Raw genomic sequence first — 21,813 nt, 5'->3', positions numbered from 1 at the left:
GCTGGCCTGGCCAGGAAACCTCTTGCTTTTCTTCAAATACAAAAATAGCTGGTGCTCTAGTGTGTTAGAGTGTGCACAAGCTTGTGCCCAGAAGGAAGAACAGGACTTTGTGGGAAAGAGCACCTGCCTTGCATGAAGTCCCAGATTCAATCCCTGGTGCATCCAAGTCAGAGGATGCCAAGCTGAGAAAGGCTGCCTTAGACAAACCATTCTCTCTCAGCCTCAGTCCCCCCGATATCCAGTGACTTGCCTGTTTATAAAGGTTACAACTAGAGAATGCATGAAACACTTTAAAAAACTGTACCTATTTTAGGTATTACCATTAAAATCACAGGCTTTGCATACAGTCCGAGATTCAATCACCAGCTTTTCTGGGTAGGGCTGGGAAAACACTCTTGTCTGAAACCTGGAGAGCTCTTGTCAACCAGAGTACACAATGTGAACCAGAGACCATATCGTCTGACTCAGCTTCCTATGTTCCTGTGGTCTTGCACTTTTCCTACCCTTACCCAAAGCAGTACCATGACATTTGTGTCACATGGCTTGTTGCTATATCACCAATACTGGAGAACCAAGGCAGCGTCTCGGTACCCACATAAAGCAGTGGGCGGCAGAAAGTAGATCAGTATCTACTAGTATCTACTAGTAGACCCCAGAGTGACTTTTCAGTAGATCAGCTAGAGCTTCAGCAACTATTATAACTACAGCAATGACAAAATGACACCCCAAGTTAGGCTGTTGCACTGCAGAAAGCTAACCAGGAGTGGCACTGTGTGCAAAAGGACTGTGCGCTCACTTCAGTTTTAGTATGAAAAACAAATGTGTTGGCTCAGAATGTGCTCAGAAGCACCCTGTTGTTTAATCCTGTATGCCTTTTTTGGCTGGCTCTCTTTGGTAGATCTTTTTGGCTCAGGCGCAATTTCATCCAATTTTGTATCAGGAATGGCGTATGTGGGTGTGACTTGGCCAAAATGGCACTGAGGTCATATAATAAAACCTGACAGGACTAATCAGGAAGTGGAAAAAGAGGAAAATACCTGCGTTCACAACTGAACATAGCCTCGGCATCTTCCGCTGGGGTTATATGCAAATTCCTTCTTCCCCACTACACAAGGACTGTAGAAAGCAGATGAAAATTCATGTCCTGTATGAAGCTACCATCACACCTCCACAGCAAGCAGTTTTGGAAATGCATTTTTAATTCTATATATACCTATATATCAATAAACTATAATTATCAATATGTTCCCCCCTTTTCCTATGAATGATAGCAAGTTTTTATAGGCCAGCATATTAGCAAAGTGCCACAGTGTGGAGCAGCCACATATCCTGGACTAAAGATAAGCCCAAGGAAAATAAGTTTAAATATTTCTGTTTTCATTATCACTTCATTATCTGTGGAGGAGTGGCACAGAAATCTATTTCTCCAAGTGATTTATATTAATAACCAGCTTGACAATGACAATCTCATCTGAAATCCTTTGGCTGTCTCGTGATTTGCAAAAATTAAAAGAACACTTGTAGCAATAAGTAATAGGGGAAAAATGATACAGTGGAAATGAAGGGCGAGTGAACTGGCTGTACAGTTAAAGATCAGGTTGAAGAATTACCTGATCAAATACCACCATACAGATCACAATTTTCCCCATTTTAATGTCCCATCATTATTGTGTTCCAAAATTTTGGGAGTTTGTGCTGTTAGCTTCTGTTACTGTACATATCCACATCTTCTGGGATGGACTGGCCATGGTCCATGAGGCTGGGGTCTGGTTTAAACTTTGTTGCCTTCAACGCATCTGTTAAGTATAAAAAAGGTGTTAGTGTGTGTATGTATTTGGCACTGTCTTGTAACTTAAGATCTTCAAAACAGTTCCTGGTTATTCATACCTGATCTGACACTTGGCGGTTTCGCTTCAGCTATCAAAGGCACAGAATCTGTCTGCGGAAGTGTCTTCTCTGCATGAAATTGCATTTGTGATGATTTCACCTTTTCTTCTGATTCAAGGGCTATCTTCCGAGCTTCTGAGACAATATGGTCTGTTCCTGGAACTGCTCCCAGTACTTGCTGCTGTTGAAATAATGATTAAATTGTAAAATAAACCTGATATTGCCAAATCTAAATTTAGACAGAACACTCCTTGTAACATAGGAAGTTGCTTTATACTAGAATCAAATCAATGATCCATCACCCAGTATTGCCTACACTAGCTTTCAGCAATCTGGTGCCCTCTGGTGCCCACTTCCCCGGCCCCAGCTCTGGTGTAAAGCATCTGGAAGACACCAGACTGGCAAGTACTGCTCTACAAGGTTTCAGATGGGAGTCTTTTCCAGCCCTATCTGGAGATGCCAGGGATTCAATTCAGGACCTTCTTAATGCAGAGACTGTGCTACAGTCTTTCCCCCAGATCGGTGGCTTTTCTTTTGCTTAATATTGCTATGTAAAATGTCATGCACATGGATAGCAGTGCATTAATAATAAAATAATAATAGCAAATTGGTTGAGGATCCTCCTTCGTTTACAACTGAATATGGCAGATACAGTGACTGTGCCCATTAAAATACTTTCCATTGGTATAATAGGGTCCATGTTTCATAACCCTGTCTTGTTTAACCATTATGTCTATGCTATAAATATTTCTAGTCACTACCTTCCATGCATTCATGTGCTCATGCTCATGGTTTATTTATTTTGGTTTTACTTTATGTCTTATTTTGTATAACAATTTTTAATTTAAAAATATTTAAAATACACACAAATAATAGCAAAAAGGATGTCTCTTAACATGTGCAGAGTATCTTTCAGTCTCCAAACCAGTCTATTATAGTATATTAAAATCTGTTGCACGTTTGGAAGTTTAAAGGCTGAAAAATAATGATGCTGGATATCTGCAAAACTATTGTTTTTATGCATGCGTTTCAAACACAATGTAGATCAAAGAAAGATAACTAGTCCATGCTTCTAAAGGGTAGTTTTTTGGAAAAGAACCTACCTGAGTATCCTTATCCTGGGTGAGGAGAACTTCTGTAGTGGACTTTTTGGTCCATAGCAATCCTACTGTTTCATAGGTTTTATGGCTTGCAGCATAGGCCTTTCCACCTATTACCTAGTTTAATTTTAGAAATGTTATTGTACTGAACAACCAGTTTTAAAAATATTGTAGCATAGGCAAGGCTAACTGACTTCTCCAATGAACTGTGATTCAGTCAACAGTGAACGAAAGAACAAACTTGCAATTATAGATGGCAATCTATTAGGGCTTTTAAGCTTCAAAGAATTTTCCAATTTGAAATACTAAAGTGTGATGAACATGTGACAAGATTTTTAAACAATAAAAAGGAAAGCATTCATGCACCAGTTAGTAGAACTCACCTTTGCAATAATTACTGACTGAGCTGGATAGCAAACAGATATGCCCAATGTGCAGAGTCCCAAGGGATAGCAAATCTTCTTAAATCTAGATCCTGCAAAATCAATCAATCAACCATTTAAGGCAGTGACCGGGAACCTGCAGCCCTCCAGATGCTATTGGATTATAGCTCTCATCAGTTCCAGCCACCATGGCCAATGATGACAAGGTACTATCCCAAAGATGACAGGTCGTGTAACCCAGCAACATCTAGAGGGCCATGGGTTGCCCATCTCTAATTTAAGCAATGTTAAGCAAAAACAATTATATTGAGGTTAGGCTCCACACTGGCTTCCAATATATAAGCAATATTTTTATATAGACGAGTATTCAGACAAGTGAACTATCTTCAGCCTGTATCAACACTGCCCACGTCTTCTGTTCTTTTTGGGAATAAGGCTGCAAAAGCATCTTAATCTGGATACAGTTACAGACTAGGCATAAGGCTGTACTATGTACTCCATTGCACGCATCCTCATTATTCTACTTGGATGTATTCAACTTACAGTGGAGTAGGTACACAGGACAGTAAGCTTTGTAACCATTTGCATTAGGATCCACATTCCAATGTGGTGAGGAAGGAATACACATACACACACACACACACACACACGGCTCCATTCATCAACCCCACCTCCTCCATTGGCTTTCCCCAACATATGACTAATTCTCCCTCCCTCCCTTTGTATTTCACCCACCTGCTTCCTTTCCTTGCTCACCAGTTGCTAAACTGTTCTGTAAAGCACTCTTCTTCCTCTATTGAACCTGACTGCAAAAAGGTTTAACCGGGGTGGGGAGGCCACAGGGCAGTTTGCTAACCCAGTATAAGAAATAGGTGAAGGGCCTCCCTACCCCTCTGTTAAACCTTGCTACAAACACATTTACTGAAGGGGGACAGACACTTTGTGCCTCTCCCCATTCATTAAACAGCTTGCCTGGGCTGGCTACTGTTCTGTTGATAGCATTCTTGTTGAGATGCAACAGGTACCCCACTATCTGCACTTTCTGCAAACAACTGGAGACTATTTATTGTTTTAGGAGGTTTTCCCGGTTGGATAAATGGGTCTTTGCCATAAGTGTGTATTTTGTACGATCTTAAGTTTTGTTTTAAATGTAATGGGGGGATTGTGTGTATGTGTTATAAACTGTTTTTGCTGTTGTTAATGTGAATTGTTTTGACATGGTTGTACAGAAGGCGATTAAAAATTAGTACCAACAACAACAACAACAACAACAGTAACTTACGAACATGTAATCCCTTACCTTTTCTTGCAAGGACTAGCCCAGTCAGTCCTGAAACTGTAATCATACCAACTTTGGGAAGGAATTCTGGAGGTGGATTCTTCAGGTAAACATAGGCATCTTTAAAAAGAAAGAAAGCAAGATTTGCTAAGCTTGAATACTATTTTCTAAGAATTAATAATAATAATAATAATTTATTTGAAATTGCATGTAGAAATGATTACTTCACACGAATTCAAACTTTGTTAATTTGCTACATTTACAGCAGGGCAAAATGTTTATAAGAAAATGTAAAATATTTATAAGAATATCTGGAATGTCTCCTCATTTTAAGAAAGTTTGCAATTTGCATGGCCAAGAACAAAGAAATGAAAGATTTAAGCTTTGCACATACTCACTCACCTTTTCCAAACTGTACAGATGATATTATCCCATTTTTGACAAAGAGATAAGCATCCTGCACAAACAAAATAAAATACAAATTTCCCCATCTAATATTTATGCAACTGTCTTAAAAACTCCTAACATTTATCAAACAATCACATTGACAAACAGTTGGAGACAAAACGCTGGAAATTTTCCCACTTTGTAATTCAACTCTTTGAATTTAGTATGACTGATTAGCAAGCAGAACATGGAGGAGACAGAGAGGAGGCAGATTTAAGTCAATGTTCCTGAATCATTTAGCAATGGGGTGGAGACCTGTGTCCAACTCCATCTAGAATGCTCAATGCTCAGGGATGATGGGAACTGTAGTCCAGCAACATCACCAATAACAACATCATCTTTTAGGCTGAGCAAGAGAAAAGCAAGTGTTGGATTGAGCCCATGACTTTCCCCAACAATCTAATAGCTGGTAATGACAAATATGTCACAGCTATCACCTCTTTGGTGGTGGGGAAGGAGGATACTCCTATTGTGCCGCTCCTTTTGTGGATTTGGAGCCAGTATATATGATGCAAGTAGGGGGCAAATGGTGCCATATTTTAATAATCTCCTGCCCCCAGTGCTGCAAAATATTACTGTAGCAAGGTTGCAAACTTTTTTGGATCCGTGGCCACATTTGTAAGTCAGATAAACTATCAATGACACACACACCCCACAACCAAATACCCCCACAACTTTTTCTATTGGCTACAAAATAATACTTCAAGCCTGATTTCAGCTAGCAGAGGAGCAGGGAACCTCATGGGTTCTGGGGAAGGCCTTTGTGGGTGCCACATGGTGACCCTGCTATAGCATGTGCAGTGTACAACATATTCAATATGAAATTTTGATCTCTTTACACAGGAAAGTTATTCAGCTAGAGAAAAACAAAAGGCAGCTTTTTAAATTTACACTGTGGTACACATGGCATTACCAACAGCAACTCATGCAATGTCAGATGGAACAAGGCTGTGTAAAAATCACTCCCACATATACTCCAAACTGAATAATGGCTGGGACCCAAGAATGTATTTTAATTAGGTATGCCCAAGGTGTGTGGAATTTTGAACATGTCCCATTTGAAGAGCAGCCCCCCACACCAGGTGCTTATGAAACTTCTCAGTTTTGGAAGAAGTCTGCCATACCTTTCATTTGGAGGGGGGGTTGCTTTTTGTGAATCACATGTCCAAACTCACTTGGGCATGCAAAAGTAGTCACATGGTGCTTTGGATCCAGGCCACAAATAATAAATAAACTTAGCCTTTCCAAACCATCTGCTGTTAAGACTAACATCCTATTATTTTATTGTGCATTAATTTCTCCATGTTGTCAGCTGTCTGATGCCTGTTATCAGACAAACAGATGGGATATAAATGCAAACAAAATAAAATACAAACACACATCTCCCTTGCCTTCCATCATAACTACTGATAGACAAACATAGCAGGAAATTGTTATTTCATTGCATTAATACACTGCTACAGCACAAGTTACATTTATAAGGTGTTTGAGGTTTTCTGATTTAGCTGTTTTGATACATCATATTTTCTAGCACCACCAGAAAATGTAAAAATTCTTATGCATCAATTTTTAGGTGGACAATGGACATCTTATATATTATATTTCTTTATTTAGGACAAGTTTCCTTCTACCTGGTGTTGCTCCGGAATTCCAAGAAACCATAAAATCTTTTTAAAAAGATTCAGTCCACAATCTTGATTTAAAATGGCATTCAACTGTATCCAAACATAGATGAAAAACTGCTCCTTGATGTCAGGAACTAGCACACAAAACTTAGGTAAGATATCTTAAGAGGTATACAAATGCATAGTGCAACTTTCTAAAATATGTAGTAGTCTAGCTGCACTCCTGTAGTCTCTGGGAGGACATCTTAGGGACCAAAGTTTAATTATTAAACTTTGCCACTCTGGGCGGCTTCCAACAAATATTAAAATACATTAAAATCAGACTTCCCTCTCTGAAAACAGAGAGAGAGAGAGAGAGAGAGAGAGAGAGAGAGGTCTGCCCTCAGGAAGGAAGATCCTAGTTAGAAGCCTTTTCCCTGTGGTTGCAGAAAGGCCTGCAGCTGGTTCCTCTCCAACCTCAGAGAAGCCAAAGAGGAAGCATTCTGATGGCATGTTGGGGATGCGTCAAGAAGGAGAAATGACATTTACTGCGCTCTCATTGATTTCAACAAGAGGCAAAATGTTTTGGAAAAACCCTTCCACAATGATCTACCTTCATCCGCCTTCAGTTTTCTCTCCCCTGCCATCTGTTATTTATTTCAGCTGAAGCTCTCAGTGCAGTTCACAATATAATAAATATAATACATACATTAAAATAAATACAATAAAAAGAATTATATACATATTGCAGGAACAAATAAGGCATAGAGTTCGGGACAGCACAGTGGTAAAGATATTGTGTGTTTCACAATGATACATTATTTTGCACTGGTGTTTTGTGAACAAAACTTGGCACTGAAAATTTATTTTGAATTTACACCACAAGAGGTCACTACGCTCCAAGCTTTGAAACACAACAAAAATAAAGAGAAATTATTGACTGGTCGACATAAAAAGGTTGGTGCAGATAACACAAAGCAAACCTAAAGCAGGAACATCATTCTTACTCCTAACCTTTCTTCTACCAAAAGGGCAACTTCTTAGTAAGAGTGCAAAAAACAGCAAAGACTTACATGGTTGATTTATTCAGTTTATAATTCCCAAGATGTTTCCTAGGGGGAAAGTTTTTTAAGTGTTGGAATATGTTACTTCTCTTCTTAAGGGTTTGACTAAGAACTCTGAACTCAAAATGCACTGGAAATCCTGAACTGAACTAATTAATAGAAATCTTATTCCATGCTTACTCCAATTTATCCAATTGCTCACTTATGGCAAGACATGTATGAGAATTCTTGATCTATTAAATTAAGTAATATTCTTACCTTGCACCCATTGACATAGTAACTTGTTGTGTTTCTTACTGATGAAATCCTACTTTGCAAGCGGCCAGGCTTTTCATCGATGTATTTTGAATTAAGAGGTGGTGCATTATAAATAGGAAGCTGCAAGGAAATGGGGGGTGGGGGTGGGATAGCAGTTATAACAAAGCTTCTCTTGGGAAAACAATGAAAAGGGAGAAGCAATCCATATACTTGGAATGGGATTATTTTATCCATTGCCTCAATCCAGCAAAATGTGCCTGTGTAGTACAAGACTTGCATGAATAGAAGAGTTGTTCTACATCCACAACTACTTTGGATACTATCATCTATTGGATAAAAAGGTAGATCCAAAGACTTCTGTGTGTAAGTAGGCATGCATGGTCATTAAGTGCCAGTAAGTTGACCCTGACATTTTGCCATGGATCTGGATCATCAGGGAAATGACACACACACAGGCACCTGAGCTTAAGTCATCTAATGCAGTGGATTCTACTTTCTGAGAATTCCTTCCATTTCAACATGGCTGTTGAAGTCTCCAGCACATCTAGGAACATAGAAAGTGGCCTTATAATGAATCAGACCCGTTGGTCCATCTAGCTCAGTACTGTCTACATTGACTGGCAATGGCCCTTCAGAGTTTCAGATAGGGTCCCTCCCAGCCCTATTTGGAAATGATGGGGACTGAACCTGGGACCTTTTGCACACAAAGCAGATACTCTGTCACTGAGCTATGCCATCTCTACCACACAACACCTGTATGCAGCACAGGGTTCAGGGTTGTGTTCTGGGGTACTATGATCAGCTGAACTAGCACCTAACTTGAATGAACCAAGAGTTGTCTTTCAAATGCATCCAAAACCCCACTGCATCTGCAGGAGAAATTGGTAGTGGCAGACAAGCAGTTTTTCAGTGAAGCTTGCCAGCCATTACCAACTTTCTCAATGACGAACCTAAAGATCCCCCAGAACACAGTTTGAGAACCACTGGTCTACTGCAAGTGTAGCTAGTGTGGTTACCCCCCAATATTGTCAGATGCCAACTCCTATCAGTTCAGTAGCTGTGATGCAAGTTTTAGTCCAACAATACCTGGAAAGCACCATCTTGGATACCCTTGGCTTAGTGCTATCTCCATCACCCTTGAGCAGTGCAAATAGTGGTGCAGATTACCACCAGCTTCATGGTGCAGATGGGAAGGCTCACTTGTATGAACACTTCCGAGTCGCACAGAACACCTTGCCCAATGTGACTGCTGTGCTTTGGACCATAAGTCAGCAGCAGTTGTCCTAAGCTTTAAGCCTCCAAGTGAGGTGGAAATTAAGAAAATAATATTCTTTAGCCCTACACAAAGAATATGTAGAGTGGGGAGCAGGAGCACAGCAGCAGGCCCTCATGCTGGTCTCTATGTGCTCTGTGTACCTAATGTACAGAGTGCAGGAGACGTTAGAGTGTATATATGTAGACTCTGTACACAAGATATGATGAATGTGTTGAGGTCAAGAGATGGTAGTGGAGCTTGTTGCTGCAGTGTACTGCTCTCTTCTTAAGTTCATCATACATAGATTGATAACAACCATGCATAAATAAAGCAGATGAAAGCAAACCAAATCTCCCCCCACCCCAAAAAACCTATGCATTAATACAAAAGCCACAGTAAATTTAAGTACAAATGTGATTCAGTCTTCCAAGTGGGACTTGCAACAAAATGTTGCGCTGTGGAGTGCTGCTGTTCAGAATTCCAGCTGCTCCACTGCATTGCCCCTGCCCCTGGTGTTCCATTCCCTCCCCATCAATTAGCATTCTGTAGACACCGAGCAAACATGCAGTCCTCATTGGACTCTCCCTCTCACAGGTTTTTTAAAAATGCAAACCTTTGGGCTCTCCAGAACTTGAGGGTATCCCCTTCTTGTGTGAGCAGTACTACCTTGGCTACATAAGAAACAGTTCTCAACAAATAAACATTGAAACTATAGAAGGAATGCTTCTCTTCAGCTTTAAATTATATTATGTATTATATCACATATTTGCATTATCTTTTCAGTCCTCCGTTTTTGGATCATCTGCAATGGTAAGTGATGCAGCATCGATAATCATCATCAACATTATTATTATTTTACTGTATCACATGTCGCATTCTGTTATATAGTTCTGTTTCCCGTGAAACAAAATTCAGAGGAAAGCCTTCACTGCACCTAGGTGCTTCTGCTTATTCACTTTTAAAGAGGTCATACAAATCCTACCTGATGTGCCTTCATGCGACGAGATTCTGGTTCCTCTTCAGATGCAGCATGTACAATAGATGCACCTGCCAAGGCCGTAGGAAGAGCCACCCATTTTGCTATCTGGTGGGGTAGATGCCAAAAGAAAGCAAGAAAGAAGCTTAATTGCTGAATAGCAAATGAATTGAATGAATGCACATGTTCATCAATATTCAGACCAAGTTCAACAACAATATCCATTAACCAGCTAAGTCTGCTAAAGAGTATAAGCACAATAAATTATTGTTTTTCATACATCTGATATAGGAAAATACAGAATTGAAAAAAATGTATACAAAAACATTTAAAGAAACAAAAACATTCTCACTGCAATTTGGGGGGCGGGGGCGGTTAGGTGTAGAAAAGGTTTCCAAATTGCAAATGTTCAGGTTGTTTAAAATACCGGTAATCATTTTTGGGTACCAACGAAGCTGCTCACTGTAATTTATTGAACTGTCTCCTTAAAATATGCTTCTCAGAAATATTACTTGTGATGTGGTCCTAAGCTCCTTGGTGCAGCGACTCACATTTTAAAAAATATTTGTCACTGTGAAGCACCCTGTGTATGCTGAAGATGCATCATGCATGGTCTGCTGCAATAAAGTGCTGGTAAAATGCAGGATCACTGTAGAACTCATTATAATTTAAAAAATACCTAAAATATATTGCAAGATGAAGGAAGGGACACAGCTCAGTGGGAGTGCATCTGTCTTGTATGCAATGGTCACAGGTTCAATCCCTGATGTCTCAAAGGCAGGGCTGAGAAAGAAAGCCTAGAGAACCACTGCAATTAGTGTAGTCAATGCTGAACTAGATCAACTCCCACGACCTCACTCAATATCAGACAACTTCCTATGTTCATATTTTAACAACAACATTTAGTGGCAGCAAAACTGCCTTAAAGGTATAGGCATGAATGAGGATGCTACACAGAAGTCTGCTCTCTAATGCTCAAATGGCGTTTACACAATCTAGCAAGAACGTTTTCACTTTTAAAATATATATTTATTAAAAAGATCAAAGTTTTGAGACCTCAAGAAGACAAAAAAACATGGAAAAGAGTGGAAGAGCATTGCTCAATTAGACCAACAATCTGTGAAACCTGATCACAGAAATGTAGAGTTGGAAGGGACCACAAGGATCATCTAGTCTAGTCCATGGATAGGCAAACTAAGGCCCGGGGGCCGGATCCAGCCCAATCGCCTTCTAAATCCAGCCTGCAGACGGTCCGGGAATCAGTGTGTTTTTACACGAGTAGAATTTGTCCTTTTATTTAAAATGCATCTCTGGGTTATTTTGGGGGCCTGCCTGGCACTTTTACATGAGTAGAATGTGTGCTTTTATTTAAAATCCATCTATGGGTTATTTGTGGGGCATAGGAATTTGTTCATTTCCCCCCCCCCCCAAAAAATAGTCCGCCCCCCCCAAGGCCTGAGGGACAGTGGACAAGCCCCCTGCTGAAAAAGTTTGCTGACCCCTGATTTAGTCCAATCCCCTGCAATGCAGGAATATTTTGCCCAGTGTGGGGCCTGAACCCATGACCCTGCGATTAAGAGTCTTATGCTCTACCAACTGCTTCCAGAGAGACCAACTAAGTTTGTTATTGGTATGGCTTTTGTGTGCATGCACACTTTTTCAAATACACTGAAACACTGGTGCTACTGGAAGGAATTATTATTTTATTTCAACTACGGCAGACCAACACGGCTACCTACCTGTAACTGCTTCCAGAGAGTTAAGCAGCTGGGCAAGAAAACAGGAACTTTCATCCAGTGTTGCTCTGCAACTAATAGTACATACTGGTACTCAATATATACTGAATGGAAATGATAGCCTATGAAATTGTCATTTGAAAGCCATCTAAGCCAACAGCCGCCACCACTTATTGTGGCAGTGAATTCTACAAATTATTTGTGCAACTGTGGCCGCACACGCACTATACATTTAACACACATGGCTTCACACAAAGAATCCTGGGAACTGTAGTTTACTTCTCAGAGCTGCAATTACTAGCACACTTAATAGTTCCTAGGATTCTTTCAGGGAAGTCATGTACTTTAAATGTATAGTATGTATGCAGCCTGTGTCAGGTACCTTCTCTCTGCAATATGCTATCTATTCCCTATTATGTTGCACCTCTGGAAACTACCGTACTTCCTCCAAGTGCTGCATCTCCTCTTCCCCTTTAATAATCTCATTCCTAACAGGAAATGTCTCACGTTCTCACCTCTTTAAGGATGAAATGCCAGTGGAGCTGAATTAGCGTAATAAACCATTTTTACTGCATTTCTTATCATGAGTTAATGCTTGATAAGCCCCATAGTCACGTTACTACTTAAGGAAGCTGTACTGGATTTTAATGAAGGTTTTATTACTGTGCTGTATTTATTATTTCCCACACTAGCCCAGTTCAGACATGCATTCATTTTTTCCGTATGTGATCAACAAGCCACAATCTCCGAGTTAATGTTATGTATGAACTGAGAATTGTGGTTTGTTTCACTCAAACCATAATTGGCAAGGCAGCAACCAATACTTGGCTTCATAATTAAGTTTGTTTGTCAAACCATTAACCATAGTTTACAGTGATATGCAAAAACAGTACAGCCATTGAGGAATGGAGCCAATAGTTGAATCTAAGGACACAAAGTTTAACTAATTTGTGGATTAAAATTTCCTCCCAACAGAATGCATTTCTGGCCATCTTTTCCACATATCAACATTATTATTTATTTGATTTCTCCATGTTGAGGCGCAGGTGGGCTACAACAATATAAAAATAAAATATTAAAAAGGATCGAAACATGAGATGATACAAGTTGTAGTCTGGCAACATCTGGAGGGACACATGCTCCTCATTTGTGATGTAAAGTATCAAGCTAGCTACAGCAGAAAAACAGACAATGAAGCAAACTGACCGTGTTGCAGGAATAGACAGAGGGGCGGACAAATGAAGCACAGGGGAAAAGAAAAATGCAAAAATTAGATATTTGATGGAAAAGCACAAAAGAAAATGGTATTCTGAAATTATACAAGGACTGTCAACTGTGTGATTTTTTTTTTAAAGCATGCAGAAAGGGGGGGGAGTATTGCCTATTCCCTAAGAGCAATTAACTCTCACACTTTGAAGTCTCTGAACATTAATGAGCAGGAGCATATAAAGAGTATTAGAAAGAATACAGCAGAATGAAATGATTAACTCAGGAGAAGGCGCATGTGTGATAAAATGTGGTAAATGTTCAGAACCCGACTTATAAAGTGATAAAATGCTCTCAGCCAAATTTTATCTAGTCATTTAAATATCAAGTGTGATAAAAATGTATCCTTGTATCCAGAATTTGCCTGCAAGATAGGAGATTTCTCTGCTCTTTTGATGTTAAGGTGCATAAGAGTGGCTGCAACTCGAATATATAATTTATAGCTAGAGGAAATAAGTTCACATTTTATGTTTCTTAGGAGAGCCGAATAATGAAATAATTACTTAAGGGATGAAGGACAGAAAGCATGTGAAAGGACTCTCTGCCCAGATACCCACTCTCTGCAACTTGTATCTTCCAAAGCCACAAGTACACAAGAGTTGTGGCAAGATAAAAGCCACATCTGCATCATACATTTAAAACACTATGATGCCACTTAAACAGCCATGGCTTCCCCCGAAGAATTGCAGGAACTGTAGTTTGCTATGGGTGCTGAGAATAATTAGAAACCCCTATTCTCCTCACAGGGTGACAATGCCCAGAGTAGTTTAACATCAATCCCTCTTCCCAGGGAACTCTGGAAACTGAAGCTCTGGGAGAGGAATAGATGCTTCACACACTGCCATTTCCTCAGGTGTTTGTAGAATAAAAAACAATGCTCTTGTGCACTGTTGTGTCAAAACTGCTCAAATGTCTATTTTGTCACATGAAAAACATGTTTGGAAACAGCAGCCCTCAGTAGGCAGACTGTGTGGGAGTTGTTTTTTTTAAAATTCAAATTGTTAAACAAAGCTGTATTTTTATAACACACATTCCACTGTACGTAAAGGGCTAGGAACTGTGCTATGACTTTTGGAATTAGCTCAATTCTTGAATGACACTAATTGCTTTGCTTTGGAAGGTCTACCGAAGTCAACTGTGCAACGACTAACAAAATGATACTGTACATCACTTCACTGCCCAGTAATTATTTTGAAGCAGTTTATTGAAAAGAAAGATTTATTCAGAAAAGAACTATGAAAATGGCATGGCTCAGCCAGATCCTGCTTCAGGGGATGACTTTTTGTTTTAGCTGCATTTTGGAGGGCTCAAACAGGAACATTTAACTACAGTGTGGCTAGCCTATTTTTTTTGCTTGAGGAGCTCACTGAAGTTTTGTCAACCCTCTGAGGGCAGCATGCCATCTATGGCACTCATACCACATATATAGAAAGGGAGGCTCACACATTCATTCACTGACACAGGCAGATAGCATTGCCCCACACAGCTCTTCCGCTGATTAGCAGTGGAGCAGGAGAGCTTTGCTTCCATTGCTGGACTGTGAGGAGAGGACCCAAGAAGTGTGCTGGGGATTGAAAACCCTCACTTACCTTGCAAAGAGAGCCTCTTCTCCCCTTGGGGTGGTACCACTGAAATAATGTTTCAGGGCTCAGGAAACAGGAAGAAGTGCACCTTCCTGTTCCCTGAACACTATGACCTTCATGCCCCACTATTTTTATTTATTTCAGAGCTTTCCCAACTTTTTCATGTTGGTGACACATTTTTTTAGACGTGCATCATTTTGCAACACAGTAATTCAGTTTTACTAGCAAACCAGAGGTTAAACTAACTCCTTTCCAGCCCCGGCAGGAAAGCGAGCTGTGTTTGTGTGACACACCTACACACTGCAGCTGATACATGAATGTGTCAGGACACAGAGTTTGGAAATCTCTGATTTATTTGCTTAACAAAATTTCCATACCACTTAGCTGTAAGCAAAACCTTTACAAATAATATAAAATATACATTAAAATTGTCAATAAAAATAATTGTTAAAGGGTTTATAAAAATGCAAAATGAGTTAAGAGGAAGTTTGACTAAACAAAAAAGTTTTTTGTAGGCACCAAAAAGTGTTCAGTGAAAGTGCCTGCCTGCTGTCAATGGGCAGGGAGTTCCAGAATGTGAGGAGGAGCTGTCTCTCAAAGATCAGTTCCTTACAAGTGCAGAATGAACATTATGTGGCGCTCTGAGGGAGAAGAGGTGCCTTTGCAAGGTATGCTGAGCCAGAGGCACCCATTTTTTGGAAAGCTGGCAACCCTTCCAGTCCCACAGAGGAAACTCCACAGCACTACAGTGGGAATTACATTAATATTAGTATTTTTTACTCTTAAATTGGCAAATCACTGGGGATCTTGGAGGACATAACCACTCACCCATCCTTTGGGGGAGGAATATATCCAGTCTGCATGCTGTAAATTAGTCACTCTTGCTATATGCCAATAGCAAACTCATTCTTTGATTGTGGATCCCATATAGCAAAAAATGACACCATCCAAACACAAGAGGGAGGTATCAACAGGCATGAGGAAACCTCAGGCCTTATAGAAGTACAAACAACTTTTAGGTTTGGGTGGGAATCTTAAGATGTTTTAAGGTGCATACAATATTATAAATGTGATGAAAATGTTTAACTTTTAGCATGAGCCCCAATAATTTAAGACCCGGGTTTGAAGCTTTTTTTCTCTATTTGAAAGTCTGATCACAGGTCGTCACTCAATTTTGAGATTTGTATCTGGAAGGAGCAGTTATTCAGAAGAACAAGATGGAGATGGACCCACACATGTTCAGATACTCTCAGCTTAACAACTAGTCCTTAATGTCCAGCAATTCTAAGAATTCCTACACATTTTCCCACTAGGGAGTAGAAGGAAAGCAGCAGCACAGTGGGCACAGGAGGTGGCACTCTGCACCTGCTCAGACACTCTATGGTCTTCAGGACTATGCCTAAAACTCAACAGCAGCTTTACAAGAACCTGAGAACACTCAGATTTCCTCGCTGAAGCTGCAGCAGTAGGAAAGAAGCAGAGTTGGGACTTTTCCTTTTCTTTTTTAGAGTTAGAACTTTTTAAGAGCAAAGGCAGCCAGAATGGGATCTGCTTTGCTTGCTAGAGCCAATAAATCCACCAGCCAGAGCCAGATGCAAGAGAGATCGAATAAGAGAATTCCGAGCCCAACTCAGTCAGACAGTGCATGGAACCTATTCAATTCAGCTCAGAGCTGTCAACCTTCCTTTTTTTTTTGCATTGGGAAACTGCCATAGCTGTCAACTTTCCCTTTTTTTGCAATGGGAAACGGCGCTGGAATAAGGGAATTTCCCGCAAAAAAAGGGAAAGTTGACAGCTAGGTTTCAGCTGTGCCCAAGTGGGGAGTAGTGGGATGTAGTTTTGTGACTGTTACTGTTAAACGACCAAAAGCAAACATAGTAATAATATAACAATAACAATAACAATGCATTGCCAAGCCACACCAAGCTCCACCAGCTGAGCAGTGTGGTGGTTGCAGCCTTTCCCAACATGGAGGCGTCCAGATGCTTTGGACTACAACTCCCATCAGCCCTAGGCCACCCAAGCAGGGGAAAGCTGGGTGTCAGATCAGCCCCTGGGAGACCAGGGTCCTCACTGGGCCGAGTATTGTCTCTAAAGAGCCTAAGCTATCTCACAGGGTTGTTTGTGGAGATTCAAATGGCATTGGGTGGGGGAAGGCAGAGGGAGGGGTATAAAGAAACCGTGTTCACTACCTTGAGGCTACCTGGAGAGCGGGGGAAAGCTGGACCATACATGCTATGAGGCATGGAAGCGGGGGCGCTCTGCACATGCTCAGGCGCCCCTCGCATCTCCACCACCGCATTCAAGAAAGTTAAGGCGTCCTTAAAACGAAGGGAAAAGCTCACCCTGTATGCCATCTGTGCCCTTTAAGCGCTGCCCACTCAAAAGGAGGGCGCCTCACGAAGCCTTTCCTGGGAGGGGAGGCAGGGCGGGGGAGGGAGCAGAAGGTAGGATGATAAACACGAGGGGAACCACTCACCTTAGCCGCCATTTTGGCTCCTCCTCCTCGAAGGAGGCGACCAACCGAGCGCTCGCGACCAACGGCGCCAACGGTCAGAGACGTCAAAAAACAGCGTGGGCGGGACTAAACAGGAGAGCGCCGCGGGATTGGCGGAGAGGAAAAAATGACGCGGGCTTTCCCCTCCCCCTCCCGGTGTTGTTGGTATTTGCTGAAGGGAGACGCTAAGATTTCGGTTGTCCACCAGCCGCAAATGTTTCCTTTTGTACAAAGAGGGGCGTCGGGATGATGATGATGATGATGATGATGATGATGATGATTTGACGGGGAGGAATAAGGCGCTGCCTAACACAGCGTCAGTACTAACGGTCCCCTCAAGCTCAGTATTGGAGGGTTATTTTATCCCCCCCCCTCCCGCTCTTTTCCCGGGTTTCTGCTATGGAACTTCCTACGTTTGTTTTATTTCTTAAATTTTTTTATACACCGCTTGATTGCAAAGACAAACAAATAAAAATAACGGATTGACGTGGCCATAATCATACCTTCTGAGCGGTTCACACCTTAAAAGTCAACAAAATGCAAATAGCTTACAGTAATCTGTCACCTTAAGTTTTGGTATTCTGTGGTAAAAGAATCTGGGTTTATTATGTACTCCAGGTCTAAAACATGATATACTTGAATGTCTTTTTCTTGCATTCTGGAACAGATACTTAATAGTATTAATAATGTGTTCTCCAAAGAAGATACAAAATTAGGCAGTGCTACCGGTAGTTTGTGCAAGCAACTCAGGTAGTTTAGCAATATTTCCCTCCCTCCATTGCTGCTCCAAATACAAATACTGTAGAAGGAAAGGGCGTGTGTGTGTGTGTCAGTTTTTAAATTTGTTTTAAATTTGTATTAATCTAGTGACAATTTGTTTTAAAAAAGGAAAATCCAAAGTGTAGCAGTATTTTAGCGAGGCCACTAAAGTACCCAGGCAACTCCTGACTTCTTTTGCAAGGGATTCTGGAACACACCTTTCAGAACATTCATTATTTGCTCCCCACATCTATACCCATCCTTCTACCCAGGAGCTTAATATGTCATGCATATAACTCCATGTTATCTTCACAACAAACTTTTGAGGTGGACTGACCTGAGAGTTTGACTGACTAGGATGACCCAGGAAGCAAGGTTCAAACCCTAATGATCAGGATTCATGTCTACTAAACTGCACAGTGCTTCAGGAGGTCCAACAGTCAGAGTCAGGGTAAAATGTATTGTTAAAATTGTATAGCCATGTTGGCTTTGGAGTACAAAACTCACCTGGGTCAATTTAAAAACAAACTCAACTATTGTGACCCAAGCATGTAGAATTTCTGCTCTTCATTTGCTCAGATTTGTAAACTGGGTGATCAAGTATTATGGTTACTTGTTCCATTATAATAATAGGTACAATTCTCAGTGGTTTAACAAAAAATCCCTCTTTCCAGGGATCTCTGGAAATTGTAGCTGTGTGGGTGCAGTAGGAGTCTCCCAATAACTATCAGAAGCCTTAATAAACCACAGTTCCCAGGATGATTTGGGGGAAGCCATCTCTACACAAAGTATGATACTGCTTTAAATGCATGGTGTGGATATGGTCTTGGCCTCTTCCATTAAGTTGGACAAAAACTGGTCGTTAGATAGTTGTATTCTGCTATTCCAAAGAGACCCTTTAAGTGGCAGGCCTAACATGATAATCTGAGTGATTTCCTTATTTCACCAAATATATTTCCATCACAATTCTTACTCATACACCTGCTTTCAAACCCTTTTGGTATGTGGCCCTGATTCCATGACACATTGATAACTATAGCTGCACTGAATGTTCATGTGTAGATATTTTCACTGCAAAAGTGTGGCTTGGTTGCTGCTAGTCCATGGCTGATGGTTTTCCTGTTCCAATGCTTTGGCATAACTTTTGTGAGTGTGTGTAATTTTCCACAGTAATACAGTTCCAGAAGATTGAAGATTGAGTCATGAACATGATGCTGCCATGATGCCAGAGTGAGGGCAGGAAGCTCCAGGTTCATTTTGAATCTGATTTGTGACATTGTCTATTCTGAGTGGCTATATGGTAATGTCACAAAGCCAATGTAGAGTATCCTCCCAACTGTTTCAACCACTTTGCATTGTCCATATCTGCAATAGAAGAGACATTGAAGGATGGCACAAAGCCTAAATTATTTGGTTTATATAGGTCTGCTTTGGGGAAACTTTTTCTGAGGGTCACATTCCCTTTTGGGAGTTGGGGCATATGCCAATGGTGGGCAGGGTCAGAGACGAGTGTATGGAGTAATGCATGTTATTTTCACACTTTTTAAATACAGCAGGATGCTTTCCACCCCCATTGCTCTGTATCCACCATCCAGACACACTTGAGGTACTATCAGAATTCAAGAACATGCCACTGCCCAACAAAAGCACTCAAGGAAGGCGCAAAGCTAAGTCAGTGAGGGATATGGCTGGGAAGAGGATGTGGCATGGGGAGAATCTTGAGGGCTAGGGGGAGAGGGTTGGAGGGTTGCATTTGCCCTCCTGGTCTGAGATTTCCAACCCAATAATGTTCTTGATTTCTGATAATATTTGTGGAGTATTTTCTAAGCATAAATATCTATCTGCTCACTAATTTTTAATTTCTCTGGTGAAATAGACTCTACTCCACTAAATTTTATGCCAGAATAATATGCTAGACTACACCTATTTATCTGGGAGTAAACCCCATTGGATTAAATGGGAATTACCTCTGAGTAGACATGTATAGGCTAACACTATTAGCCTATACATATAACCTCTTTAAGGTGCCACAAGAATGAATGAATTACTTTATTATGGTCACAGACCAGCATAAGCAAAACATCTAAATAGATAGCATAACAGTATCTCTAAGCGGATAATTATTAAATAAATGGGAGCAAGAACCAAACGTAGATTAAAAAATATACATAGAATACTTGATTAAGCATGGGTAATGGATGAGTGCCCTTGAGGGCACAAGGAGAAGGGGACGAGATGGTTGGACAGTGTTCCTGAAGCTACCAACATGAGCCTGACCAAACTGTGGGAGGCAGTGGAAGACAGGTGACTAAATATGTGACTTCTGGGCTTTCGTCCTGTAGTAATAGGGAGATGTAGTCTTGTTCTGAATGCCCAGGGAACCTATATAGGATGGGCTGGATAAACCTAGCTCGAATGTCTATGTAATACTGGCAATGAAGAAGGGCATTCTCCATTGTTTCCTGCTGCCCAGAGCCACATGGACATTTCCTCTCCTCATATGGTATCTTCCTATAACAGTCTTCCTGAACTGCTGAAGGGAGGGCCTGACAACAGGCCAAAGTGAAAGCCCTTAATTGTTTTGGTATTTCAAGGTTAGCTATGTATGGCATTTGGGAAGTCGATTATCTTCTAGTTTTGTTGTTTAAATTTTTTGGGGACCTGGCTAGGTCTACCTGTTGTTCTGTGTCTACCACACACTGTTTAATAATGTTTTTCGCTTGTCATGCCCCATGTTAAGTAAGATCTGTAGATTGAATCCTAGAATTGTTATTATATTATCCACTGCTCGTTTCCATAACAATTGGAAATCATCTTTAATAGTCAGGGAAGCAAGGCCGCTCGGAAGGGAGGCTTGTCTCAGCCAGTGATTAAGAGTGGTGAGCCACACTCTGGCCTCAATTCTTATGAATCCAGTTTCGAGGAGTATTGTAGTGTTGGAGACAAATTTAGGTACTTGTAGGACAGATCTTAATAATTTGGATTGCACCAATTCTAATGGAGTGCAGTTGGCAAAGGGGCCTATTTGGGCACCATATAACAGTTGTGCAATCGATTTGGCCTCTAACAATTTGAGGGCTGCCGGTACGTAGTGTCCACCTTTGGACCTAAGGTACCTAAGAATGGCATTAGCGCTTCTCTGAGCATTCATTGCAATGTAGTTGCCATGGATTTTTCTACTTCCCGATGAGTGAAGAGCTATACCCACTTTACCCAGGTATTTAAAGCAGGTAACCTGCTTGATCTTATGACTGTCAATGTACCATACATGTAATTTAGGCCTCTTGGCAAAGACCATGATTTTGGTTTTCTGATAATTGAGGTTCAATTGGCTCTCTTTGCAATATGCAGCAAGTGTTTTCATGGCTCTTTTTAAAAGTCTATCAGTGTTCTAGAGAAGATTGTAGCAGCATCTGCATATAGCAGCACCGAAATATGATTTCCTGCAAGTTTTGGAGATGGAAATTTATATTGTGGAGATAAGGGATTGTATCATTTATATAATAATTGAAAAAGGATGGGGCCAGTATGCATCCTTGTTTAACTCCTTTCTCGGTTTCTATTGCATTAGATAAGTGGCACTGGGAGGTACAACACACTTTTAATGAGGTCCCTTCATGTATGTATGTAACTTGTGTATTAGGTATAGTGTCTATCTATTGTGGAGGTCTCCAGTTTTTCCCATAACTTTGTTCTGAATAGAGTCAAAGGCTGCTCTG

General features: G+C 40.8%; 1 protein-coding gene across 2 annotated transcripts; it reads right to left on the bottom strand.

The window, feature by feature from the left end:
- Positions 1–1,344: 1,344 nt before the first annotated feature.
- APOOL (apolipoprotein O like) lies at positions 1,345–17,422 on the bottom strand. 2 transcript variants are annotated; one of them, XM_033137165.1, is made up of 9 exons: positions 17,318–17,422; positions 10,260–10,361; positions 8,023–8,142; positions 5,052–5,106; positions 4,671–4,769; positions 3,371–3,462; positions 2,991–3,104; positions 1,888–2,065; positions 1,345–1,796 (listed from the first exon to the last, which is right to left on the bottom strand). In XM_033137165.1, exons 1-9 carry the CDS (start codon positions 17,327–17,329, stop codon positions 1,699–1,701), a joined length of 870 nt encoding a protein of 289 aa, XP_032993056.1. In that variant the 5' UTR covers positions 17,330–17,422; the 3' UTR covers positions 1,345–1,698. The 2 variants fall into 2 exon arrangements, with proteins under 2 accessions (XP_032993056.1, XP_032993055.1); XM_033137164.1 differs by having other exon boundaries at positions 1,888–2,068; positions 17,318–17,421.
- Between the last annotated feature and the right edge of the window lie 4,391 nt (positions 17,423–21,813).

The sequence above is a fragment of the Lacerta agilis genome, chromosome Z (assembly GCF_009819535.1).
Source record: "Lacerta agilis isolate rLacAgi1 chromosome Z, rLacAgi1.pri, whole genome shotgun sequence".
Classification (NCBI taxonomy): domain Eukaryota; kingdom Metazoa; phylum Chordata; class Lepidosauria; order Squamata; family Lacertidae; genus Lacerta; species Lacerta agilis.
Note: the sequence above shows the minus strand (reverse complement) of the source record. Positions and strands in the feature narration are given on the sequence as shown.

Bases quoted from the DNA above. Each gene is read 5' to 3' on its own strand.
- APOOL (XM_033137164.1), bottom strand. The intron at 5,107-8,022 runs GTAAGAATATTA...TTGTTTGTGCAG, and splicing joins ACTATGTCAATGGGTGCAAG to GATGCTTATCTCTTTGTCAA. The intron at 4,770-5,051 runs GTGAGTGAGTAT...TTCTTTTTAAAG, and splicing joins ATCTGTACAGTTTGGAAAAG to ATGCCTATGTTTACCTGAAG.